The sequence below is a fragment of the Cyrtonyx montezumae genome, unplaced genomic scaffold (genome assembly GCF_038088225.1).
Source record: "Cyrtonyx montezumae isolate F1298 unplaced genomic scaffold, pur_monq_1.0 scaffold_4, whole genome shotgun sequence".
NCBI classification, from domain to species: Eukaryota; Metazoa; Chordata; class Aves; order Galliformes; family Odontophoridae; genus Cyrtonyx; species Cyrtonyx montezumae.
In genome coordinates this window covers 3,834,305-3,857,981 of record NW_027072045.1, presented here as the reverse complement: position 1 = coordinate 3,857,981, position 23,677 = coordinate 3,834,305, and the positions used below count along the sequence as shown (strand labels likewise).

At 43.1% G+C, this 23,677-nt stretch overlaps 2 protein-coding genes across 2 annotated transcripts; both read left to right on the top strand.

Moving 5' to 3' along the window:
* The first annotated feature begins 1,475 nt into the window (after window positions 1-1,475).
* LOC136054890 (deleted in malignant brain tumors 1 protein-like) lies at window positions 1,476-8,191 on the top strand. The gene is made up of 10 exons (XM_065746390.1): window positions 1,476-1,906; window positions 2,224-2,310; window positions 2,746-3,057; window positions 3,189-3,218; window positions 4,089-4,239; window positions 4,524-4,735; window positions 4,969-5,141; window positions 5,593-5,981; window positions 6,488-6,768; window positions 7,438-8,191. The coding sequence occupies exons 1-10, from the start codon at window positions 1,744-1,746 to the stop codon at window positions 7,596-7,598; spliced, it is 1,959 nt and encodes a 652-aa protein (XP_065602462.1). The 5' UTR covers window positions 1,476-1,743; the 3' UTR covers window positions 7,599-8,191.
* A 4,142-nt stretch (window positions 8,192-12,333) lies between these two features.
* LOC136054897 (deleted in malignant brain tumors 1 protein-like) lies at window positions 12,334-22,160 on the top strand. The gene is made up of 10 exons (XM_065746402.1): window positions 12,334-12,402; window positions 13,227-13,538; window positions 14,142-14,165; window positions 14,596-14,907; window positions 16,220-16,243; window positions 18,824-18,847; window positions 19,639-19,950; window positions 20,551-20,574; window positions 20,913-21,224; window positions 21,425-22,160. The coding sequence occupies exons 1-10, from the start codon at window positions 12,339-12,341 to the stop codon at window positions 21,436-21,438; spliced, it is 1,422 nt and encodes a 473-aa protein (XP_065602474.1). The 5' UTR covers window positions 12,334-12,338; the 3' UTR covers window positions 21,439-22,160.
* Window positions 22,161-23,677: the final 1,517 nt, after the last annotated feature.

Below are 23,677 nucleotides of genomic sequence, written 5' to 3'. Positions count from 1 at the left end.
AACTTTGTACACTCAATTGCTCTGGAGGATACCTCCCAGCTCTGGGAAGAAAAAATGTGGTCTCTGTCCACCATGTCTGTCCACACAGATGGTTAAGACTGGGCCAGACAGGCCCACACGGGGAATGGAGGTACACTGAGCAAGGAGAATGGAATAAGCAACTTCTACAGGTCATTCCCAAACAACTCATCCAAACTTTGTGCTCTATTCCCTCTCACCCAAAGGAACCAACATCCACCTGGTCAATGGAAGGCACAGATGTGAGGGCCGTGTAGAGCTGTATTATGAAGGCCAGCTGGGGACAGTCTGTGATGACTTCTGGGACCTTGCCAGTGCCCAGGTTGTGTGCAGGCAGCTGGGATGTGGGCAGGCCATTGCAGCTCCAGGCAGTGCCTACTTTGGTCAAGGCTCAGGGACCATCCTGCTGGACGATGTGCAGTGCCAAGGAAATGAGCTGGCCTTGCAGCATTGTGGTCACAATGGATGGGGGAGACACAACTGTCGCCACTATGAAGATGCTGGTGTTGTCTGTTCAGGTACTGGAACAGTATACTATTCTAAAGTCTTTTTCTATAAAGAATACCCAATATATACATTCAAGTGTACTGTTGTTCTGGCATCCTTCCACCAAGACAGTAATATGACTTGCTGGGATATGTCTATTTCTGTATGCACATATTCTTCAGAGCTGTACTAAGTGACATGTTTTTCTTACCCGACATCTGTACTAAGTTCTATGGATTGGCCCTATCCAGTAGGTGTGTTGTGCACCCCTGGCCCTGCAGCACGTTCCACATCAACCAGCACCCAGCTGCTTCTCAGAAGGAGCTGTGTTGCTGCAGGAATGCTCCAGTAGTTTTAATGGGAACAAGACCTACATCTGCCTACAAACCCACAGCTCCCAGCTCCAGGGCAGAAATCTATAGGGGAGAGCCCCGGCCTCTCCTGGTCCATGGTGTCCCATGCCTCAGGGCAGGTGCCACATTAGTGCCCTTCTCTGCCATCGCCATCTGTAAATACCACTTTCAATTTAATAATAATTTTAAATAGGCTATTACCCACCTCCATTCTCTCTGTTAACTTGTGCCTATGTGGAATATAATGGAAGACTAATTTGTCCTGACTTCATTCCTGAGGAATGGAGTCTGTAGCCTGCATTAGACACACCTTTTATACAACCAATCCTGGTGTGAGTGGTATTATCTTCTCTATTTGCAGGACTGAGTGCCTCCACACCTATCACTTCCACAGTGGAGACGAGTTCCTCAGTACCCGAAATATTGTTGACATGGACAAATTCCCCAGTGGAAAACAGTACAGCAGGTAACACTGCCCAGTGCCACTCACCAAGAACCTAAATGCCCTCGATCTAACTTTGTACACTCAATTGCTCTGGAGGATACCTCCCAGCTCTGGGAAGAAAAAATGTGGTCTCTGTCCACCATGTCTGTCCACACAGATGGTTAAGACTGGGCCAGACAGGCCCACACTGGGAATGGAGGTACACTGAGCAAGGAGAATGGAATAAGCAACTTCTACAGGTCATTCCCAAACAACTCATCCAACTTTTTGCTCTATTCCCTCTCTCCCAAAGGAACCAACTTCCACCTGGTCAATGGAAGGCACAGATGTGAGGGCCGTGTAGAGCTGTATTATGAAGGCCAGCTGGGGACGGTCTGTGATGACTTCTGGGACCTTGCTGATGCCCAGGTTGTGTGCAGGCAGCTGGGATGTGGGCAGGCCATGGCAGCTCCAGGCAGTGCCTACTTTGGTCAAGGCTCAGGCACCATCCTGCTGGACAATGTGCAGTGCCAAGGAAATGAGCTGGCCTTGCAGCATTGTGGTCACAATGGATGGGGGAGACACAACTGTCGCCACTATGAAGATGCTGGTGTTGTCTGTTCAGGTACTGGAACAATCCACTTTTACAAAGACTGCAGGGGAGAGCCCCGGCCTCACCTGGTCCATGGTGTCCCATGCCTCAGGGCAGGTGCCACAGTAGTGCCCTTCTCTGTCATCGCCATCTGTAAATACCACTTTCAATTTAATAATAATTTTAAATAGGCTGTTACCGACCTCCATTCTCTCTGTTAACTTGTGCCAATGTGGAATATAATGGAAGACTAATTTGTCCTGACTTCATTCCTGGGAGACTGGGTCTGCAGCCTATTCTTATCACAGTGTCTGCCCTCTTTTGGATAATATTATCTTCTGTATTTGTAGGAGTGACCTCCACCACAGAGACAAATTCCCCAGTACCAGAAATACCTTTGGCAAAGACAAGCTCCCCAGTGAATGTCAGCCGAGCAGGTAACTGTGCCCAATGTCACCCACTGGGCCCCTTGTACCCCTGACGTCCCTTCTCACTTCAGTTAGCAATGGAGGTGTCCTCCCTGCCCCAGCCCTGGGCTATTCCAGTTAAACAGTCCTGGCAGCAGTGTCTGCAGGGAGGATGCAAGCAGAACATGGGGAGGAGCTAGCAGTTTGGGAGGTTGTATCTTGGGGCCAGAACCTACTGGGCAAGGAAACCGCTAGTAGGGGGTTCTCTTCTTAAGGCAGCTGGGGGCACTGCAACAGAGGGTCATGGAGTGTTTGCCCTCTCAATTCATGCATGGATATCGCCATCATTATTTTGTGGACTTGCTCTGCACGATGAGATGAGCCACGGGATGGGAGCTCCCTGGACATGGGCTCTGCTGGGGAGCTCTGGCACACCCTGATGGCGTTCATTGTGCCACATCCCAGGTGCCCGTGTGAGGTTGGCCAACGGCCGACACATCTGCGAGGGCCGCGTGGAGGTGCAGGACGGGCAGCGCTGGGGCACGGTGTGTGACGACTTCTGGAGCCTGAGGGATGCACAGGTGGTGTGCCACCAGTTGGGCTGCGGGCCCGCCATCGCTGCCCCAGGCAGTGCTCACTTTGGTGCTGGCACAGGTCGCATCCTGCTGGACAATGTGCAGTGCCGTGGGGACGAGGCCTCCCTGCTGAACTGCCAGCATGAGGGCTGGGCTGTGCACAACTGTGGCCACATGGAGGATGCCAGCGTCATCTGCCAAGGTACGTGGGTGGTGAGGATCTGGCTCCGTGAGCTCCTCACCATGTCCCATCCCCTCCATCCAACACCCCATCCTGGTGCTCCTTCATCTCAGTATCATTGCTCAACTGTGTCGCCTATTCTCCCACTACAGCTGCCGTGAGCACCCCGGCGCCAGAAGCAGGTAAGGCTCTCCAAGCTCTCCTGTGTCTCTTTGGTTGGATCACACCTTAGGAAGTATGTTCTCAATTTCAAACTCCTTAGTGCATGTATTTGTATTGCCAAGGTGTTCACGTTCCTTTGCTCAGAACTAATGACCCAAAGTGAGGTGTCATCAAGGCACACCAAGACTGCATGCACGCTGTTACTCTACTGACATTAATTGCTTGTGTGTAGTACACTTTCTTTAGTGTGATGATTTTTATACTGTGCTTGTAAAGCATTTTTCAAATTGATACAGTTTTAGTTGAAATGTTCACCATCTGCATTCACACTTGCAGTAGTTCAACAGTGAACTGTCATACAATGGGTCCTGTTTGGCTTTAGAGTTGCCATGGCTTCATTCTGCTCTTTTTGCAGTGAGAAGCAGAATTCAGAACTTGAGTGTTCACCGAACACAAAATAGGGGATTGCCTTTGCATGTCCCATGCTGCAGGAATTGAGTTCAGAGCTTATGCTCGGCTTCTTACAAGGAAGCCGTTAGGATTATGAATGTTTAATGTAAGAATGCATTCATGCTGGCATTTTGCAGTCACCATCATAGGCAAAGCAAGAGGTATTACATTTAAGGGCTTGCCCAGCTGCCTGGAGTGCTTATTTCTATCCAAAGCAGCCTGAAGGTGGTGGTCTGACACCACGGATGTGACAACGAACCAGCAACGTGGAATTAAACCTTCAGCAAAACCAAATATTTGTTTTGATTTGGAACATACGGAATATGACCTGAAGCCAGCAGGAGAACTGCTTTTCAGCAGCTGCAGATCAGTTACATAAAGCAAAATTTCCATTTTGTAGAGGTTACTGTGAATAAATTCTCTACCACTTCTTTTTGCAGCACCTTATTTTTGCGGTGGCTTAATTTCAAATTCCTCTGGGATTCTGCAGAGCCCGAACCACCCTGAAAATTATCCAAACAACGCTGACTGTGTGTGGGAAATACAAGTAGAGAATAATTTCCGTGTTATGCTCACATTTAGAGATATTGCGTAAGTAAAATCATCGATTCTGTAGGCAGATAACAGAGCCAAAACTTACTAAAAGAGTTTGAAAGTATCTTTGAGACAGGCAACCTTCCCAACTTTAAATTGTTCTCAGTATCATCCAGCTTGAACAGATTGGATGAGCGAGGTGTTTTCTGCTTGCAACTACATGCAGAATGAATAAAGCCTCTGCCTCAAAAGCTCAAAGTGCTGAAGGCTTTTATCAAGTGCTAGGCAGGTCAGTCCGAGCTTCTGGTACACAGTGACACGTGCTGATGTTTGTTCCTCAGGATGCAGAGCAGCAGATGCCAGTATGACTACATTGAAATCTACGATGGGCCCCCACACTCTTCTCCGCTTCTTGGGAGAATTTGTGCTGGTTCCTTTCTCACATACACGTCATCTTCAAACCTGATGAGCATTCACTTTCACAGCGATTCGAGATACACATCTAGAGGGTTTCAGGCCCACTACTCCTCCATTCCAGCAGACCACAACATCGGTAAGTTCCCATTCAGATCAGAAAACCACAATTCAACAGGCAAGCCTGTTATAGATTTTGTTTGCAAAATAAGCATGTGCATGTATTTAAAGATATAAGGGAAAGGAAATGATGTGTGGAACATATTCTGGGTTGGAACTGCTTTAAGTAAAAATCAGCATTTGGTTCAGTGGCACCCTTTGATCATTAAACAGCTTATTTCATTAATATATCATATCTTCTTCTTTCACCAGCCCTCACATGTTTCCCAGACTACATGCACGCAGTGGTTAGCAGGGACTATCTCCAGTCCCAGGGCTACTCTGCAGAGGGGGTCACCCTGAACGACACTGGCTGTGAACCAACACTCACGTCACAAGAGGTCGTGTTCAACATTCCCTATGACAGCTGTGGGATGACACGAGAGGTACGCTTACAGCCCCACAGCAAACTGTGGGGCACACCAAAATGAGTTGGGAAAGGGCTGTTGTGGTCCTTGGTGGCAAGTGCAATGAGACCTGCAGGTTTAAATGGTTCAGCATTCCTAGCCTCATGGAATTCCTAAGCTTAATAGAAATGACTTTCCAGGGAGGAAAATCATCACTGTAAGTGCCATGCAAGTTTGGGGTGATTGTACATGGTCGCTGTACAGAAGTGCAACAAGTTGGCTCTGTCATGAATTCAGAAGTTCTTTTCCACTAATTTCTGCTATATTAAATATCAGCAAGTTTATTCACATCTGAGCAGAAAAGACCAACATCAAGCTTAGCTCAAAGAACTTAATATGAAACTACCCTTTTAACTGCATATTACTTTATCAAAGCTTAGAATATGGAATGTGTCAGAAATGCAATTCTTCATTTTAAATTACATTACAGGAAAGCAATGATACAATCAACTATTCCAACATAATCAAAGTTACGTCTTCTGGTCACATAATAAAGAGGAAAAAGGACCTTCAGATACATATCAGTTGCAAAATGCTACAGAACACATGGCTGCAAGTGACATATGTTGCTGATGATACTGTAGATGTAAATGAAAATCAGTTTGGAAGATACGCTGTGAACATTTCGTTTTATGATTCCTCATCGTTCTTGCGGCCAGTGCGTGAGTCTCCATACTACATTGACTTGAATCAAAATTTGTACCTTCAAGCTTATCTTCACAGCTCTGACCCAAATCTGATGATATTTGTGGACACGTGTATGGCATCACCTGATCCTCATGATTTTAGCACTGTGGCCTATGATATAATCAAGAATGGGTAAGAGCTTTCTCAAGTCATTAAGTGTACTCTTTCTACATTTATTTTAAAGGAATAGAGAGTGTGAATTGGTTTGGGTCTCATTATCAATGGACTGTTAGATTTTTTTATTTTTACAACCAAGACCTAATAAATGAAATATAAACCTTACGAAAGTTTTGTTTCACTGACTTTGCAAAACTCAGTGAGGTAGTGAGCAGTGAGATGGATGAGGTGGTAAAACCTGGCAGCAGAAATCTAATGTCATAGGTGTTCATATTTTAATAAAATCTGCAGAACCAGGTCAAGTATCAGGCCCATTTGTTGTGCCTCATATAGAACAGACGTGGAGCAAGGAGCCCACTCTCCCCTCTCTATCACTTGGCACACTTCCATCACTAGCTTCTTCATAGGACTTAAGTATATTTAGACGTAGTCTAAAAGTAGCATTACTTTTGTTTTAATTTACTGTATGAAGGAATGCACGTGTAAATCGATCAAGCCTAATTCTCTTTATTTCATTCCAGATGTGTCAGGGATTCTTCCTATGCCACATACTACTCCCCCTACAGCCACTTTGCTCGCTTCAAGTTTAATGCCTTTGAGTTCATTCACCGCCACACGTCGGTCTACCTGCGGTGCGAGCTGGCAGTGTGCCGGCTGGGTGACTACTCCTCCCGCTGCTACCAGGGCTGTCTGAGCCGCTCCAAGAGGGAGGAGAGAGAGGCAAGTTCTGCCCAGGAAAAAGTAGATGTCATTGTCGGACCCCTGAAGCTTCGACAAGGAGATGTTCAGAACAGGAATACTGGTAAAGTCAATTAAATTTCTCTCATATTTACTCTAACACTACGTAGTTCTTCATGAAAAAAAACAAACTCAACATATTTCTGTCTGTTTCTGACATCTGTCCTTGAAATTTGCTTATGCTAACTTCACCATAAGCAGGAAATAATTGTTTACCTCAAATGTCACAGAATCACAGAATCGTAGAATCAAAGAATGGGTTGGGTTGGAAGACTATCCATTTTCAACCCCTCTGCCATGAGCAGAGTTGTTGAGTCAAGAACATAGATCTCTGTCTACAAGATCCTTCTTCTTTCAACACCTTGCAAACTATTTTCACCTCCATGCATGAAAAAATGAGAACTGCTTTGGATGTCCCAAAACAGTAACCCAGTGTAATGCCATAATTCCACTGGACTAATTAGCTCCAGTCTGGTTGTGTGAGCCTATTACCAGCTCTGCTCCTGAGAATTACATTCACAGATTTCTTCAGAAAGTTTAATTCCTTCAGTAGTCTTCTGCTCATGATGCTTGCTTAGTTGCCATCCTTGCTATCAAAAAGCCTGTCCAAAGGGCAATGAAATTAGAACTTACCTTCCGACTGTGATCTAGGAAACATCATTTATAGCACAGCAGCTCTTTGTGCCCTCCTCCTTAGCACCACAAGACCAAATGCTTCTCTCTTCCCTCACAGAGCTGGATGCCTCCGTGCCTCCTCCCAAGGTTCCCATTGCTGTTAATGTGCTCGGACCTCTCACGGCTGCTGTTGCCATCCTGGCCGTCATTGTCTTTGTTCTTGCTGGCTTTCTGCTCAAGCGTGCAGTGAAGAAACCACTTTTGCAGAGAATAATATGAAACAAAGGCCAATTAGAAGACAATCGCATCACGTGAGCCACCAAAGTTCTTCATTGACAACGATCACATATGTGCCATTTGTAAGAAGCTGTGATGGAATGAATCCTAGCCTGTTACAAGCTGCAAAATAACTGTAATCCTAACTCCTCTTAAATGATTTAGGAATAGTTTCAACAATCATTTCACAAGCTGCTTGGTGCAGCCATTATATAATATTTCTCTTTAGTTATCTTCTCACGTCTTCCTAAGAACACCTTAAAATGCTGTCAGCTGGAGAAAAAAACACAAATGAAACACTAACAAGTATTTCAAGGTTTATTAAAAGAGAGGAAGACCTAGCTCTGGGTGAAGAAATAGGCCATTTGGTGGTGTAGCTATACTCTAGTTGTGTGAAGCTTGTTTTTAATGCTAAAAAATTAACTGGAACAATAATAGATCTGTGCTTATTTATAAATGGAGAGATTTTCAAGCTGAAGAATTCTGTTGCATGAGGAGTGTCATCTAAAATCAAAGGAAGGAATGTTTACAAAGCAATAATTCACTCTTTTGGTTTCAAATGAATGTCCATGTGATTAAAATACAAATGAATACTTTGCTCTGCTGAGAAGTGTGGTCTGTTGGATGAAAACTTGCCAAGCATGTGCAAATTGACAGACAATTTCTGCCCTTAGGAAGCCAGAGAGCAGACTGGTGATGCCTGATGTAGAAATGCCCTCTCTTTTGGTTTTCCAGTACTTTCTCCTGAGTGTCGCACATAAACACTACGTGACTCACATTGTTCTGGGGCCTTCAGAGGAATTATCTGTTGGTACCCTCATCCCAGTGTTGCCTCCAAAGCAGATGACTGACCTAGTCTCTGTGTATTACCCTCATCATCACCACCCCTATATCTTCCTAATAAATTTTGCCAAACTCTTCCAGAACCTCCATTTGGCCTAGGCAATCTCTCCTCTTGCTAAACAAGGCCCACAAATGAAACTAACATCACTGTTGAAAACCTTTTCAAAATGCTACCTCTCATTTTTCTTTCTTGCTGTTCAAACCCATTAGTTCTTGCTCCCACTTTCTTGGCCATGGGAAAAAAATATTCTCACCTTTTTTCTTTAGGTGCATTTTGTTGATGCTTTTTCATTCAATTTTCTATTCAGTACATCAAAGAAATCCAAATTAAAAAACACTGAGCTGTTGAAGGTGTTTTGTTTGCAATTTTTGAACTACACAATCTGATCTAAAATCTTGTCAAATCAATTGGAAGCCTTCCCACTGACTCAGCAGCTTTTGGATACAGCCTAAACCAAGTAAAACTATAAATCTCATTCAAGAGACTCAACTTCAATCAGAGGATTTCTAGGGTCTCACCGAACTGTCATCTCACTGTCCAAAGAAATCTCACACCTCCTTTCCAGAAGAAATATCCTTCTTCATTTTTTAACCCTTTTGGTTGCCAATCACAAAAAACATTATTTCATTTTTTTCTCCTCACAGTAGCTTTGCTTTGCTTTGTGGTTGTGAGGAGTCTGACTTGTCAGAACTTACCCAGACCTTCTGAGTGTGTAACATACATTCATAAATCAGATTTAAACATGCTGAAACAACCAAATCCCACATAAGCATTTACCACTGGTGCATAAAAACATGAAAAGCAAGGTTCTGGATTTCTGCCTTTTATGTCCTAGCTGAAAATACAGGGAATTAAAACCAAAATGCAAACTAAAACTGTTTATTTGACCTCTTTGGGGTGTTGGGTTATCTGCTTTGTGTGGGTCAGTGGTACCAAAATCCGGCGCTGCTTTTGTTCACATGAGCTCCCTGGAGTTTGCTCCTCCTTCAGAGAAGACCAACCAACCATCACTTGGCAGGCCTTTGCTCTGAATAACTGTCTGACTTTGGTATTAGTTTACTTAATTTTTTCCTTGTGTTTGTCATTCAGTGGCATGTACTTAGCTATGCAGTCTGATCTCATTCACTCAACCAACTGCCCCAGCATCAACTAAACGTTTTGCAGCACTGTGCTGAAATGTGAGTGTCAGCCTCTGCAGCGTGATCTGAGCTGAGAGAAGGTAATTAATGAACTGTACCATGTATGTACATCCCATGAAACTAGAAGTGCTTGTAGATCTGATAAGAATGCAACAACCCCCCAAGGTGGTATCTGGAGATGTTTCGTGGAGAGAGGATGGAGCCATAGCAGTCTGGCTTTCTGCCAGTGTGATTTTCCAAGTGCAATCATGTAATCTATGTGTCCAGTGCTGGGGTTAAAGCAAAGCCCAGGAACTTGCTCTTGTTTGCTTGTTTGTATGCTAAATTTCCCGTGCTTTACTCTCCTGTTTATCTTTCTATTCTAATTTTGGATTATGGAGCAGAGAATTCGACTCTGTAAGCCTTCTTCCCAGGAACATATTATGAAAATATTTATAAAAGGGTATAAATAAACATTATTTTGTTTTGGTCCCATAGCTAACAAACAGATCCACTTTCCAGTTGTTTGTAACAAATCCCCAAGTTCTGTAGATTGAGACTTAGAAGAGCTAATATGATTTTGCAGAATATGGGTGAGAACCACAGTCTTTCTTGTTTTCATTGCTCTCTCCCCATGCCTCACCACACAAGCCCACAGATATTAATTGACAGTGGCCAGAAATACAGAATTAAACTCAAATTTCATCTCACGGTTCCAAGTCAGGTATAGCTGGGATAGCAGGGATAGCTGGTTTTCCTGATTTGTTCGTTCTTCTTTATTTCAATAAAAACTTGTTTTTTATTTTTATTTATTTATTTGGGCAAGTTTTTTTTATCTTGCTGAAAAGAAACCCAGGCAATACTGAAATTCTCACAGTCGTTTGTGTATTTTGGGAGATTTTCTATTTCAGGCTCAAGAACTATGACATGAAAAACATATTTTTACAAAGTCATGCTAAGCTGAGGAAGCCCAGCTAGGTCACTGGAAGTGACATCTGTTTTCATATGCTGGAATAACACTTGAATCACCTCTTTTGCCCTGGACTGCTTTGTACACATCGAAGCAGCTTTTTCCTTGTTCTTTCTCAAATAAGTGAATTAGTCCCAAGCTGCAAAGTAGAAATGAATTGCACTGGCACTGTTCTTAAGAAGACAAGTTTGAATAACTGTTGTCTTCTTCCTCTTGTTTTTTTTTTTTCTTTAACTTTTCAGAAACTGTATCTTCTCTATGTCTTCTTATTCCCTCCTCCTTCTTTATGAGGGCTGGAATAGTTGAATCATAGAATATCCCAAGTTGGAAGGGACCCACAGTGAGCATCAAGCCCAACCCTGGCTCCACACAGGACCACCCAAACCCTATATCTGAGGGTGGTGTCTCAGTACTCCCTGAGCTCTGGGAGCTTGGGACTGTGCCCACTGCCCTGGGCAGCTGTTCTGTGCTCAACACCCCCTGGTGCAGAGCCTTTCCCCAATCCCCACCTGACACAGCAGATTTTAAACTCAACTACTTCATGGTCACTGTGGCCAAAATGGCCAATAGTTGTCACTTCTCCCATAAGAATCTATTTTTACAAGCTTTCCTAATTAGCTCAGCTAGTATCCACACCAAGAACTTATCATCAAGGTATCTTAGGAATCTCCTGGACCTGTTTGTATCAGCTCTGTGGTATTCCCCATTAATATCTGGCAAGTTGAAGTCACCAGCAAGACAAGGGTGTCTGATCCAGAGGTTTTCCTTAGTTCCTTAAAGAATAATTCTTTGGTGCCATCACCCTGGCTGGGTGGCTATAGCAGACTCGCCCAGTGACATCCTCTAGCTGTGTTGTCCTCAGATGTAGTCATCCAACTGTGAGGCCCCAGATGCAGGATGGCCAAAACCTGCTGCTCCTCTTTCTCTTTGAGCTCCTGGGCACCTGGGAAGCATGCTTTTGGAAGCTGTCCCAGTGCACGTCAGGTAAATATTTGGGGTGAGCTGTGCCAGTGTGGAACAAGACTTCTTTGTTTCATAAGCGTTTGTTGGATGTCTTTAAGGAACATGATGCAGAGGAAGACAAGTGCTCTTCTCTCTACCAAACCTGAAGGGTTTAATCTAGGAATCACATGAAAAGCTTCCCAAAGGCTGAGTCAGGAGGCCAGGAGGAATCTTACAGACCATACAGAAAATTAATAGTTTAAATGCCCAGTAGCTACTAAAACACAGTCTGAATGGGTGTTGGACAATGCATTAAAAAAAAAAAGAAGCCTTTTTTCCAGCAGATAATGCAGCCCACTGCTGCAGTAATGCAGACTGTAGGAGGATAGAGGGCACAGCCTCCAATGGTGCTCCAAGCGGAGTCACACAGCTGTGGCCATCTGGTGCAGATGAGAGAGGATGGGAATGCAGCAGCCACCTGCCTCAACTTCAGGACAGGGGAAAAACGGAGACGTGAAGAAAATCTGCCAGCATTTTTTGCTTGGTTTCACTGATTTTCTCCCTGGCTGCACACAGTTGGTTCCTCTTGAGCCATTGGACCCATGAAAGGGAGAGTTTAGCCAGTATGTCCAGAGAAGAGAAGGGATTGAAATGATAAGGTGATAGAAAATTCAAGCTATTATAAACAAAGTCCTGCCAAAAAAAATCTAGAGAATGTTTTCAAAAGTTAAAAGTATCCCTATTGTATGAAAGCACTAATTTACTTTAATAAAATCAGTCTGGTCAAGCTACAGAACACACCCCTTTAAAACTACATGCTTATAAATTCTGAATCAGGTTTTACAAGCATGACAGGGATCCCAGTCAAAATGGGTTTCACACTGACCATCGTGTGGATGCTACTGCTGCTTGGAGGGCGTCTGCAGGGGTCAGGTACTGTGCCTAATGCTGCTCAGCCCTACCTTCCTCTCTCGTGTTTTCTTCTAAAAACAATATTGAACATTTTGCAGCTCGTAGCAAAGCTCACTCTACCTGGCAGATATCTTGGGAGTTAGTGGGACTGAAGGGCTGGTGATGCCATTCAGGGCTGGTGATTCCATTCATATCTTATGTGTGTTTTTAATGCAATGTAGAAAGCATATATTGTGTTGTATTTTAATGTACTGTTGGAGAAAATACATAGGATAAGTAATTTTTGTTTTCCATTGCACTGAAATTAGACTAAATATGAAGCGTTGAAAGAGGACACAAGCAAGCAGGTAGAAGCTCTGGTAAATGCATGGTGAGCTGCACACAAGTGGCAGGTTTGACACAGCTTGGGTCAAAATTATTGCTTTGGACACACCAGGGCTGGCAGATCTGTTCCTTACAGTAAGCTGAAAAGTGAAATACTGTAGGCAGTGACCTTCTGCTACTACATTGTGAGTGCTGGCTTCCTTATTTCATTCACTGATGATCAGGAGAAACACAGTCTGCCATGCTGGAGTCCCATCCAGACGAGGATGTCTTTGTGTCAATATAACTCTAATGTAACTGCCACAGGGATGCTCTAATGCCTCATCCTTGGATAATGTTTTAAAATCAGGTCTGCAATCTCAGGAACTCAAGTCTGGTGAGCAGAATAGGACAAAGTACTCTTTCCTTGCTTACATGCTCCTTGGAAAGCTGCTGTAGCGCATTTCCTCTGGTAGCTTCACGGTCCCAAAGATACAGCAACCACTCTAACAGTTGATCTAATTTCCTTTTGTCTCCCAAAGAACTGTCCCTGAGGCTAGTGAATGGGCAGAACCAATGCCAGGGCCGTGTAGAAATATTTTACAATGGAGCATGGGGAACAGTTTGTGATGACTCCTGGGATATGAATGATGCTGACGTGGTCTGCGCCCAGCTCGGATGCGGCCGGGCCACCAGTGCTGTGGGGAAAGCCCAGTTTGGTGAGGGCACAGGGGACATCCTGCTGGATGAAGTGCAGTGCCAAGGGAATGAAGCTCTCCTCTGGCAGTGCTCCCATGGTGGATGGCTCATCACCAATTGCCTTCATCAGGAAGATGCCGGTGTCATCTGTGCAGGTAACTTTAGAATTATTGACATCAGTGATCAATAGTGGTTCTAAGTATAAGCCAGAATGAGGTCCTGGTGCTCAGCAAAAGGGAGCTGAACTACAAAAATCATCATCAAGCTCTATAGGGCATCCCCAAACAATTCCTCTGCATTTCAGCAAATACTTCTTAAGAGAGTACTATAACCCACCCATTATTTTTCACATTCAAGATCTTCAAATAATTAGCTCAATTAGTGAGTTATGTTTCCTTCTTTCTGTAGAGTATAATGCCATTCCAAGACCTGTCCATCTGGCCATTCCCATTGCTTCCTAACTAAAGCATTAATCAGCCAACTATTCCTAAGATGATTGAGAAAATAACCACTGATTTCCATAAGTTGTGTGAAATCAGGTCTTTCGTGAGACATATTACTCAGTGTGAAAATACATAGCACCATACATTTGAAAATATAGATTAGCTTATAAAGACAAAATCCCAATGTGCTGAGGGTTGGTTTTGTGCTCCCTTTTAGAGCAGTATAGACAAAGAGGGATCTTTTCTGCTCACTTTGTTTCATGAAAGGTTGTTTAAAAAGTGATCTTCCTCACGCTGTTCTTTCTTTTATTTCAGGTTCTTTGATGTCTGAAATTCCTGGTAATTTTCATTTCATACTTCTTTACCCAGTTTACTGGCTAAGTCATTTTACCCACTGTAGTCTCTCAGTATGTACAGTTTGTGAAGAAGAGTATTTCCAAGCACCTTTGTTAGGATATGATTTTGATGTATGTATATCAAAGATTTCTGAATATGCATCCCCACAAGATTTAACCATATCATACATTAATCACAACCTCTTGTGTTAAGAATGTGCTGTGTCTTCAAGTGTTTAATGTGTTCATATCAGTTAAACTCCACAATTTTGCATCGAAAAAAAAAAAAGACTGATAAACATTTTTGGCCAATTGCCCACTCTCTTTGGATAGTACATACTATTGTCTCAAATGTGTAATAACCTACTTAAAACCTGGTGGTATGTGAGTATCCCTCCTAAATAACTAACTCTCTCACTTTTGGCCTTCCAAAGACGTGTCCCTGAGGCTGGTGAATGGGAGGAACCGATGTGAGGGCCGTGTTGAAGTCCATTACCAGGGCAGTTGGGGCACTGTCTGTGATGACTCGTGGGACCTGCAGGATGCCCAGGTGGTTTGCAGCCAGCTGGGCTGTGGCAGGGCTGTTTCTGCCCCAGGAAATGCCAATTTTAGCCAAGGCTCAGGAGAGATCTTGCTTGACGACGTGCAGTGCAGAGGGAACGAGGCTTACCTCTGGGAGTGCCCCAGCAGAGGGTGGTCAGTCCATAACTGCGCACACGTGGAAGATGCTGGTGTTGTTTGCTCAGGTGTGTTCCATGTACCCACCCACAGTGCTCCATGCCATGGCCAGTCAGAGCATGAGGAACAGCCCTGTCCTGGCCACCATGCTCCTCACCATGACTGCTTCTCAAAAAACAGGCACAACTTTCGTGTTTGAAGCTATTTTTTCACCTATAACATTAGTTCTGTTTAATACTCGCTTTTTCTTATTATTCAGCACTGTGTGTTAATGATTTCTACAGGAATTAACTACAAAAAAAATCTGTAAATTAGTTGAAAACTTGCTACGTACACCCCATAGATACATCAGGCTAGGTTGGTCTTTCCACAAAAACAGAATAACACTCCAAGAGAACTACCAGGTGGAGTACAACCATTTACCAACTGCTTCTGTCCATCTGTCAGTATGTCCTGCTCCCTTTGGGCTGCGGATGTTCCTTCTCTGTTGGTTAATGTGTAACCAGCAGGTCAGCAAACAGAGCCATCCTATGGGAGAAGTGCCAGAGTAGGAACAGAGGACAGGTCCAGCCTGGTGCTGGTGGCACCTGGCACTGCTTGCCTTTGTGGACTTTAACACAAAGGTGCCATTGTGTTGGAGGTGGAACAAACAGTGGTCCTCACTGTCACAATGAGTAACAAACAGCCCGTTTGATCACCCATCAGCTCAACTCTGTGTGTCATTCTGCACTCATCCTGCACTAGTTAATAGAAGTCATGCAGCACAGACTGCACTGAAATGCATGCTAGAAACAGGCCTACAGAAAGCCAGCACTCTGAATTTATACACTATGAGAAACCCTTGGCCTTGACGTGGGATTCGTCATGCACTTCAGAGAATACCTTAGACCTTCAGTTTTTCTCTTCTCACTACTGTTTGCATGAGTTTCCCCATTAACCCAAATTTTCTGAAAGCCAGTACGGAACCATTGAAAGGGAAATGTTAGCCATCAGTGGTCTCTTCAGTTTCTCAGAGTATTTCTAATTCCTAGTAGAATTTCCTCTGTAGTACTTAGATCAATTCCTTTGTTTCTACTTTGCTTATCTTGGGGTTCTTTTCTAGTGATTACATTATCTCTTTTATCATATTTTTATCACTAAAAAGCTTTGTGAATTCATAATTCATGTTTTCCCCCAAAGACATTTGCTTATATATTTCAGAACTGATCTAACTTGTGTTGTAGACCTGTGTAACAGTCTCCACACAAAGAGAATTAATCTGTATAGCACTGCTTCAGTACTATTCTCAGCATCATGTGCAATGTGACATTTCATAGAAAGATTTAGTATCTGAAAACTCCCTAAAAATGAGGTTGTTTTTTTTTTTTTTGTCATTTGCAGCTTCCACAGGATCTGAAGTGACAGGTAGGTGTCCTAAATTTATGTCATTCTCTTCAATGTCAACGTTTTGATATTTTAGAACTGAATTTGTACAGCTAAAAACAATGATAGATTTTAACTGAAAAGACAGGCCATTGCTCTCTGCATGTTGGTTGGGGCCCCCCCTTAAAATAATAGACCCCTACTGCACACATAATGAACATGTGCTCAGCTGTCTTGTTCTGTTAATGTTAAATGCAGAATAAAGTCAAGAACTTGCCAAATTCATATCCCTCAAAATGTTAACTCCAGACAAATAAGGCTTGTCTTTGCATATACAGTTACACGAAAGTTCACACCTAAAGTTCGCTCAGATCATCAGCATTGGGATCCTGTGTTGCAGAGCTTGAAATACTCAGGAACGTCACTATCTTCAGATATAGTGGCTTAAGGAGCATGGCTTTGCCCCAGGGACTCTGAGAAACAGGAGTTTCTAGGTAGGTTGGAAATGAATGTGCACACCTAACTAGTGAAATGAGCGTGGCACGGAAATCTGTCTTTGTTGTGTACCACCGTAATTCCTCTTTAGCAAAAAAATGTCTTTGACATTATGTGTCAGCTGAGGTTATGAAGTGCAGCTTACAGGTGGAGAGCCAGCTGCGTCGACCACAGCATTGCCAGGAAGGATCTGGGCTTCCTGGCAGACAAGAAATTGACTGTGAGCCAGCACTGTGCCCTTTGAGTGCTGGCAGCTGCTCAAGGGAGGCAGTCCTTCCCCTCTGCTTAGCACTGGTGAGACACACCTGTAGCCTCAGGCCCAGTGCAAGAGTGCAGCTTCTCTGTACAAGAGAGTCAAGGGCATCCTGGAGCACAGAACTGTAGAAGCATAGAACCATTAAGGCTGGAAAAGACCACCAAGATCATCTAGTTCTATCATAAGCAAGCCCATCAAAGCCAGTTACATGGTCGAGGGGAAGGAGAATTAGATGTGCAAGGAGTTGCTGAGGGACTTGGGTTTGTTCAGTCTTGAGACTGTGAAGGGGACATTTTGTTGCTGTCTACAATAAGCTGAAATTATAGAGAAGATGGTGCACAGCAGGAGGTTAAGAGGGAACAACAGGAGCACGTCAGAATTGGAGAAAATCCAATTTGATCAAAAAGAATGACTTTTTGTCCATGAAATGGGCAAACACTAGAACAGAGCCCGTGAGAAGCTGTGGGATCTCCACCCTTAGAGATACTCCACACTCCCTTAGACAGGACCTAGAACAGCCTGCTCTGGGGCCAGTCCCAAGATCTCTGAAGTCCCTTCTGACCCCTATGAGCCTCTGATTTTGTCTTACAATGAAGGTTCAGTGAAACTCTCTTTTTTCTTTCAAAGACATGTCAGTGAGGTTGGTGAATGGATGGAACCAGTGTGAAGGGCGTGTTGAAATCCTTTACAAAGGAGCCTGGGGGACCATTTGTGATGATTCCTGGGATATAAATGATGCAGACGTTGTCTGTAACCAGCAGGCTTGTGGACATGCTGTATCATCTTCAGGAAATGTCACCTTTACTCACGGCCCGAGATATATTGTCATGGATGATGTGCAGTGCAGTGGGAATGAGAACTACCTGTGGGAGTGTTCTCACAGGGGGTGGTATAGAGAGGAGTGTGACAGCCGGCGCGATGCCAGCGTCATTTGCTCAGGTACACACTGATATATTTGCTTTATCGAGAAGAGAAATATTGGGTTTCATTTCAAATTTTGTCAAATTGAAAATTGCTCCCCCGATCTCAAAAAATTTTCTCAACAGAGCTGTGGTTCTGATGCTGGGAACAAGACCCTTTACTACAAAGAGGATTTCCCTCTTTTCTTACACGATCAAAATTTGTTATTGCAAACTTCCACCCAGAAAAGCTTCAAAAACTTTTAGAGCATTTTAATCAGTGTCACTCAGTCACTACTTCTGCGCTGCCACCACATTATTTTAATCACTTGTAATTCATATTAACCAGTTCTGCTTGCTACCAGACTACCAAGGAGCACCAGAAAATAATCCTGAGGCTCTTTCTGCCCTTACAGAACCAACAAGCTTTCTCATAGGCAATTTCTCACAAGCTTAAGGGACTAATCCCACACGCCTCTCCTTGACAAAGCTTCTATTGAGTGCTGCAATTTATTTATTTGAGTGAGATAATCAGGATCTTAACTAAAAGTGTAGAGTCACAACCCTTTAAGTCTAGGGGCAGGAAGAAAGGAAGAGAAGGAACCAGGGTTTTGCTAGATCCCCCTGAAGAAAGATGAGCTTAGACTTTTGGCAGTCTTAGGTCCTTACCTAAGTTTAACCCTGGAAACTTTCTGCCTCTGTCAGATGGTATAAGAAGTTCCAAAGCTCTATCCTAATCCCTATCGATTTTCAAGTTGCTGGCAAGGAAAATCATATTACAATCTTATGTCTCACCATTTTTTATTATCTTCAGAAACAGATTATTTAACCAGTCATTGAACACTTTCTGAAATAGACATTGTAAACGAAGTTGGAGCATCAAAAGTTCTTAAAAGAAGCTCTTAAAAATTAATTACTTTTGGAAACATTGATGACTGAAATGTGCATTTTGTCTGTTTCTTCCCATCACAGCTTCGACAGGAACTGAAATACCCGGTAATTTCAATTTCATACTTATTCAATAGTTTCTGTCTGTAATTTTCTAAAGCATGACCACAGATGACTACAGAACATGTTCTGATTTGGACTTTAGGAGTGTAAAAAGTCTTCACTGGACTAGGTTGCTTTAAATCCATGGTTATATAAAAGAAAAGGTATCCCATTAATCAGTATTTTTAATATTCCATCTGTTGGATGGAGGTACAGAACACACACAAACACACACACACACAGAAAGACCTTTTTTTCCATGTTTTAATAAAACTCAGAACCCAGTAAGTGCCATTAAAGCTCTTGGAGAATAGATAATTTAGTTAATAGAAAGTCATGGCCCCACTGTGCTGCTTTGACTTGATTAACCTCATCTTGGACAGCTCCATTTCTATGAGGAAAACTTTGATTCTTGTAACACTCTGTTGTTAATAAATTGAGAGATAATGCCCACTAGTGTTTATCTAATGCAGGTTACTTCTTTCATTGCTATTAATCTCATAACAGGAATTAAACTGGGAATGAAAACCTGATTTAGGCAACTGTAAACACTGCCAAGCCCAGCAATGAGCCTTGGTTCCAAGGGTGAACCAGGAAACGGCACATGAGTACAAACATGTTGACCCAAGGTCAGCTGGCACTTATCAGTGCTGCCTTCACCTTCCTTGGGGAGGAAAGGCCACGACAGAATACAATAGCCAGAAGAACATGTTGAATCAGCTCCAGAACTACTCCAGAATTTTAACTTTGCAGTTCAGGAGCCTTCAGAGTCTTATCTCCTCTCTTCTTTTTCACAGAGGTGTCCATGAGGCTGATAGATGGCAGAAACAGATGCGAAGGGCGTGTGGAAATCTACTATAAGGGAAGCTGGGGGACCGTCTGCGATGATTTCTGGGACATAAATGATGCTCAGGTTGTGTGCAGGCAGCTGGGATGTGGAGATGCTCTCTCTGCACTGGGAAAAGCCCATTTCAGTCCAGGGGCAGGGGACATTTTCCTGGATGATGTGCAGTGCCATGGAAATGAATCCTACCTGTGGGAATGCTCTCACAGAGGATGGGCCACACATAACTGTAGGCACAGAGAAGATGCCAGTGTGCGTTGCTCAGGTAAAAGTGGAATGGTTCAATTTATTTAAGTAAAACTCTGCGTTGTGTAAATTGTGTATCTAATCATCAGCCCGAGGCAAGGCTAATAGCAACAAAGCCAGTAGAGCTGTAAATGAAAAGTATGGTGAGGCAGAAATCAAGAACTCAGCCCCCTCTTTCTGTTTTCTTCCATGTGTCTTCTGGTCTGGGATGCTCCTGGTGATCAGTCAGTGACACTGATATGAGTGCAGAGAGGAGTGTTATGTCCTCTGCAGGATACCAGAGGAGGAAATACTTGGTGGCTTGGTGGACATATCACACTTTGGGCTACAGGGGCACAGCACTCCCACAAGAATTTACTTTTAGAAGTCATTCCTAAACAATTAAATCTTACTCTATCTTTTCAACACAAGTTAAGTGTTTGTCTTGATCAAGGTAATTAAAGATAATGCATAAAAAGTCACTTAATTTTAGAACAAGTCAGACAATATGAGAGAGATTCTCACCAGATAATGCAAAGTTTTGTTCTGTATTTGTTCTGCTACTGTTGACAATTATTTCTTCTGAAATACAACTGAAGCTGCTGAAATTAAGTTTCTCATATTTATTCCTAATCCACAGCTTCTAGGCGAGCCAGAACACCGGGTAAGTCTGATCACTTCTTTAACTGATCATTCTAAAAATCGGGTATCTGCTGTTAGGGACATTTTGCTCCTGTTTGATGCCAAGTCTTGGGGAAAAAGATAACATTTGAGGAGGATGGACAAGTTCCACACTGCAGTATTTCAAAAGATATAGGTGATTATGGAGGCCTCAAATGTCAGGAAGCCACTTTGAAGAAGAATGTGAAGTGTGTAAATTCGTAACTTGTTACTGATTGCAAACCGGTCTGTGTCGCTACTCAACACATAGCAAGGAGGGAAAACCTTGGACACACTTTCAGAAATTCCTCTTGACATTTATTTCTGCTCTGTCTTTGCTAGAAGTAGCTCTGCGGCTGGAGAATGGTGGCAACCGGTGTGAGGGACGCGTAGAAATTTTTTACAAAGGGCAGTGGGGAACAGTCTGCGACGACTGGTGGGATATCAACGATGCTCGAGTTGTCTGCAGGCAGCTGGGCTGTGGGCAGCCCATCTCAGCACCAGAAGCTGCAAAGTTTGGGGAAGGCTCTGGGATTATTTTCCTGGATGATGTGCAGTGCAGAGGGAACGAAGCTTATATATGGGAATGCTCCCACAGTGGTTGGTCAAGACATAACTGTGGTCACAGTGAAGATGCCAGTGTTGTCTGTTCAGGTATGTTCTGCTTTGTTTTCTTCATTTCAAGATTTTCCCTTGAGATATATTTTGGAGTATAGCTGAAAATCATCAGGAGCTGAGCCCATGATGCAAAACCATGTCTTTCTACGCTGCTGTGGGCTGTTAAAGACCTAACAAATATGAATCTCATAACTATGAGCTCATCTGATCACTTTTCTCTCTGTCTGTTCTTACAGGGCCTGCAGAATAAGCAGAGGAAATAAAGATAGCCATTACCTTTAAGGCTGGTAAATTGCTGAGCCATGGACAAGAAATCTCAACAGGCATTTTAACTGTACCCCTCTGCAGTCTCTATGAAAACCAGATTTCTCAATGAGGAATAATGAGCACAGCTTCTTTCCAATCACTTTTATCTGTTATGAAATCAAAGCCTCAGTGATTTTATCTGTAACTTACCTGAAATTCCCATGGCTGAGTATTCGTTACTCATGTTTTTGGACTTTAGTTCATGTAGCAGAAATGAGAGCAAAGCTCCTCAAAGAAACAGTGCTTGTGTTATACTCCACTCCATGCCTCCAACTCCTGAATTTGAAGAGAGAAAAATGGTTCAATTCCCACCCATAACAGCCTGCTGGCTGAACCAGAATAATCTCAAATTCCAGTTTGAATGCTCCTACCCTTATGCACTTTTTACATTTGCTAACGGTGTTGTTTATTTGGGACAAAACGCTCTTTAGAAAATTTATTTGTATAATCCATCTTTATCCTTGAGCTTTAATGCTCTCCTCATGCTTGTAAACATTCACATCTTCAAATCAACTGAAACTGCATCTGACTAAAATCTGATCCAGTAGAAATATTTTCACAAATAGAGAGTCAGCATCCATCACTAACAAATGCATTTAGGATAGACAGAATTATTTTTCTTACATACCTAAGGCAAACAAGTAATGTGATTGAGTTCTTTACAGTGCAGTGACAGAGCACTAGCTCAGGCTGCCCAGAGAGGTGCTGGGGTCTCCTTCCCTGGAGATGTTCAAGACCTGCCTGGATGCTTACCTGTGCAACCTGGGCTGGGAGCTGCTTTGGCAGGGGGTTGGACTCGGTGGTCTCTGGAGGTCCCTTCCAACCCCTACAGTTCTGTGAGATTCTGTTATCATAAATAAGGAATAAACTCTTTCACTGCATGACGTTGCTTACTGCTCATCCTTCTTTTTTCCATACCAAGACTCTGATTGCGTCATTTGTCCAAAATGTCACGGTTAAACAGGATATCTGCTTTTCCACACAGTGCTTGTGGAAAGCAACCTAATCGCTCCTGGTGCAACTTGAAGCAAGGACAGTCTCTTCAACATTATTATTTCCAGTAACAAATTGATACTGATAGTATCTGCACCTACCATAATCAGTAATAACCAAGACCAAGAGCATTACACAAATTTCCAGGGGAAAAACAAAATGCAAAACCCATTTTCTTTGCTCCCTTGGGGGAGCCACTGAGGCTGATGGACAGTAGGAATGTTGCAAGGATGCAGGTGAGGTCAGTTCTTTCAGAGCTTTAATATGGCACAAAAACCTTGATTTTTTTTCAGTCACAATTCCCAGTGCTCTCTCCAGAGAAGAACTTGGGAACTTTCCTCATCATGACTTTTTCTAATTTGACTACTACTCATGAGAAGTAGACAATTAATGGAAATCAGTGAAATCATCAACCCATGATATTCCTCTCAATCATTCCATGATTTGAGTGTTGATGAATGTAATCTGGGAGTTGATCGTGCTGGGGTTTGGCTATTTATGTGCTGCTTTTTGTGTTGCCTCTGTTCGCTTTTTTAATCAGTAACGTAATGATTATTCATACTCAAAGATATATACAAATCAAAACCCACAGAAATCACTCAGAGCTCCCCAGACAGTCAGGAAATAAAGGTCTCGGTAGAAATATAACCTTCAGAAATGGATCTTATTTCTAGAATGAACCAAACTTGGACAAATTTAGGAGTCAGTTAACTGTGGACTTCGGTCCACGTATCTCATTGCACTGATCTTACCTACTGTCAAAATCTAAGTAAAGGAAATCTATAAGTAGTTGCAGTCACACTTCACTCCCTGGCACTCCCAATGCACTAGATGACCACTTCCATATTCTTAATAACAAATGTTTAAAGGGCACTGGTGATACCCTATGTGATTCCTACTGATGGCACTTGTTGAGTTTAAATGGATTTTCTCTGAAGCTGAAAAAGATGTTGAGAAAAGTATACCATGTAAATATCAAAAGAAGGAAAAGCAGCAAGAATGTGGCACATGCCAAGATAAGTAACCTGTGTTTACCGGGAGTGGTAGCCAATTAAATTATCTGGGTAACAGGATGAAATGACCTGTTGTTCTACATGCAGAGCCAAGGCCATTGCTACTCATTTACATTGGCACAGCCTTCATCTCTGACAAAGGTTTTCTCTCACAGGATTCACAGGGTTGGATGGGGG

Bases quoted from the DNA above. Each gene is read 5' to 3' on its own strand.
- LOC136054890 (XM_065746390.1), top strand. From the start codon at position 1,744: ATGGCAGCTCCAGGCAGTGCCTACTTTGGTCAAGGCTCAGGCACCATC. The intron at 3,058-3,188 runs GTACGTGGGTGG...CTCCCACTACAG, and splicing joins TGCCAGCGTCATCTGCCAAG to CTGCCGTGAGCACCCCGGCG. The intron at 3,219-4,088 runs GTAAGGCTCTCC...TTCTTTTTGCAG, and splicing joins CACCCCGGCGCCAGAAGCAG to CACCTTATTTTTGCGGTGGC.
- LOC136054897 (XM_065746402.1), top strand. From the start codon at position 12,339: ATGGGTTTCACACTGACCATCGTGTGGATGCTACTGCTGCTTGGAGGG. The intron at 13,539-14,141 runs GTAACTTTAGAA...CTTTTATTTCAG, and splicing joins TGCCGGTGTCATCTGTGCAG to GTTCTTTGATGTCTGAAATT. The intron at 14,166-14,595 runs GTAATTTTCATT...GGCCTTCCAAAG, and splicing joins TTTGATGTCTGAAATTCCTG to ACGTGTCCCTGAGGCTGGTG.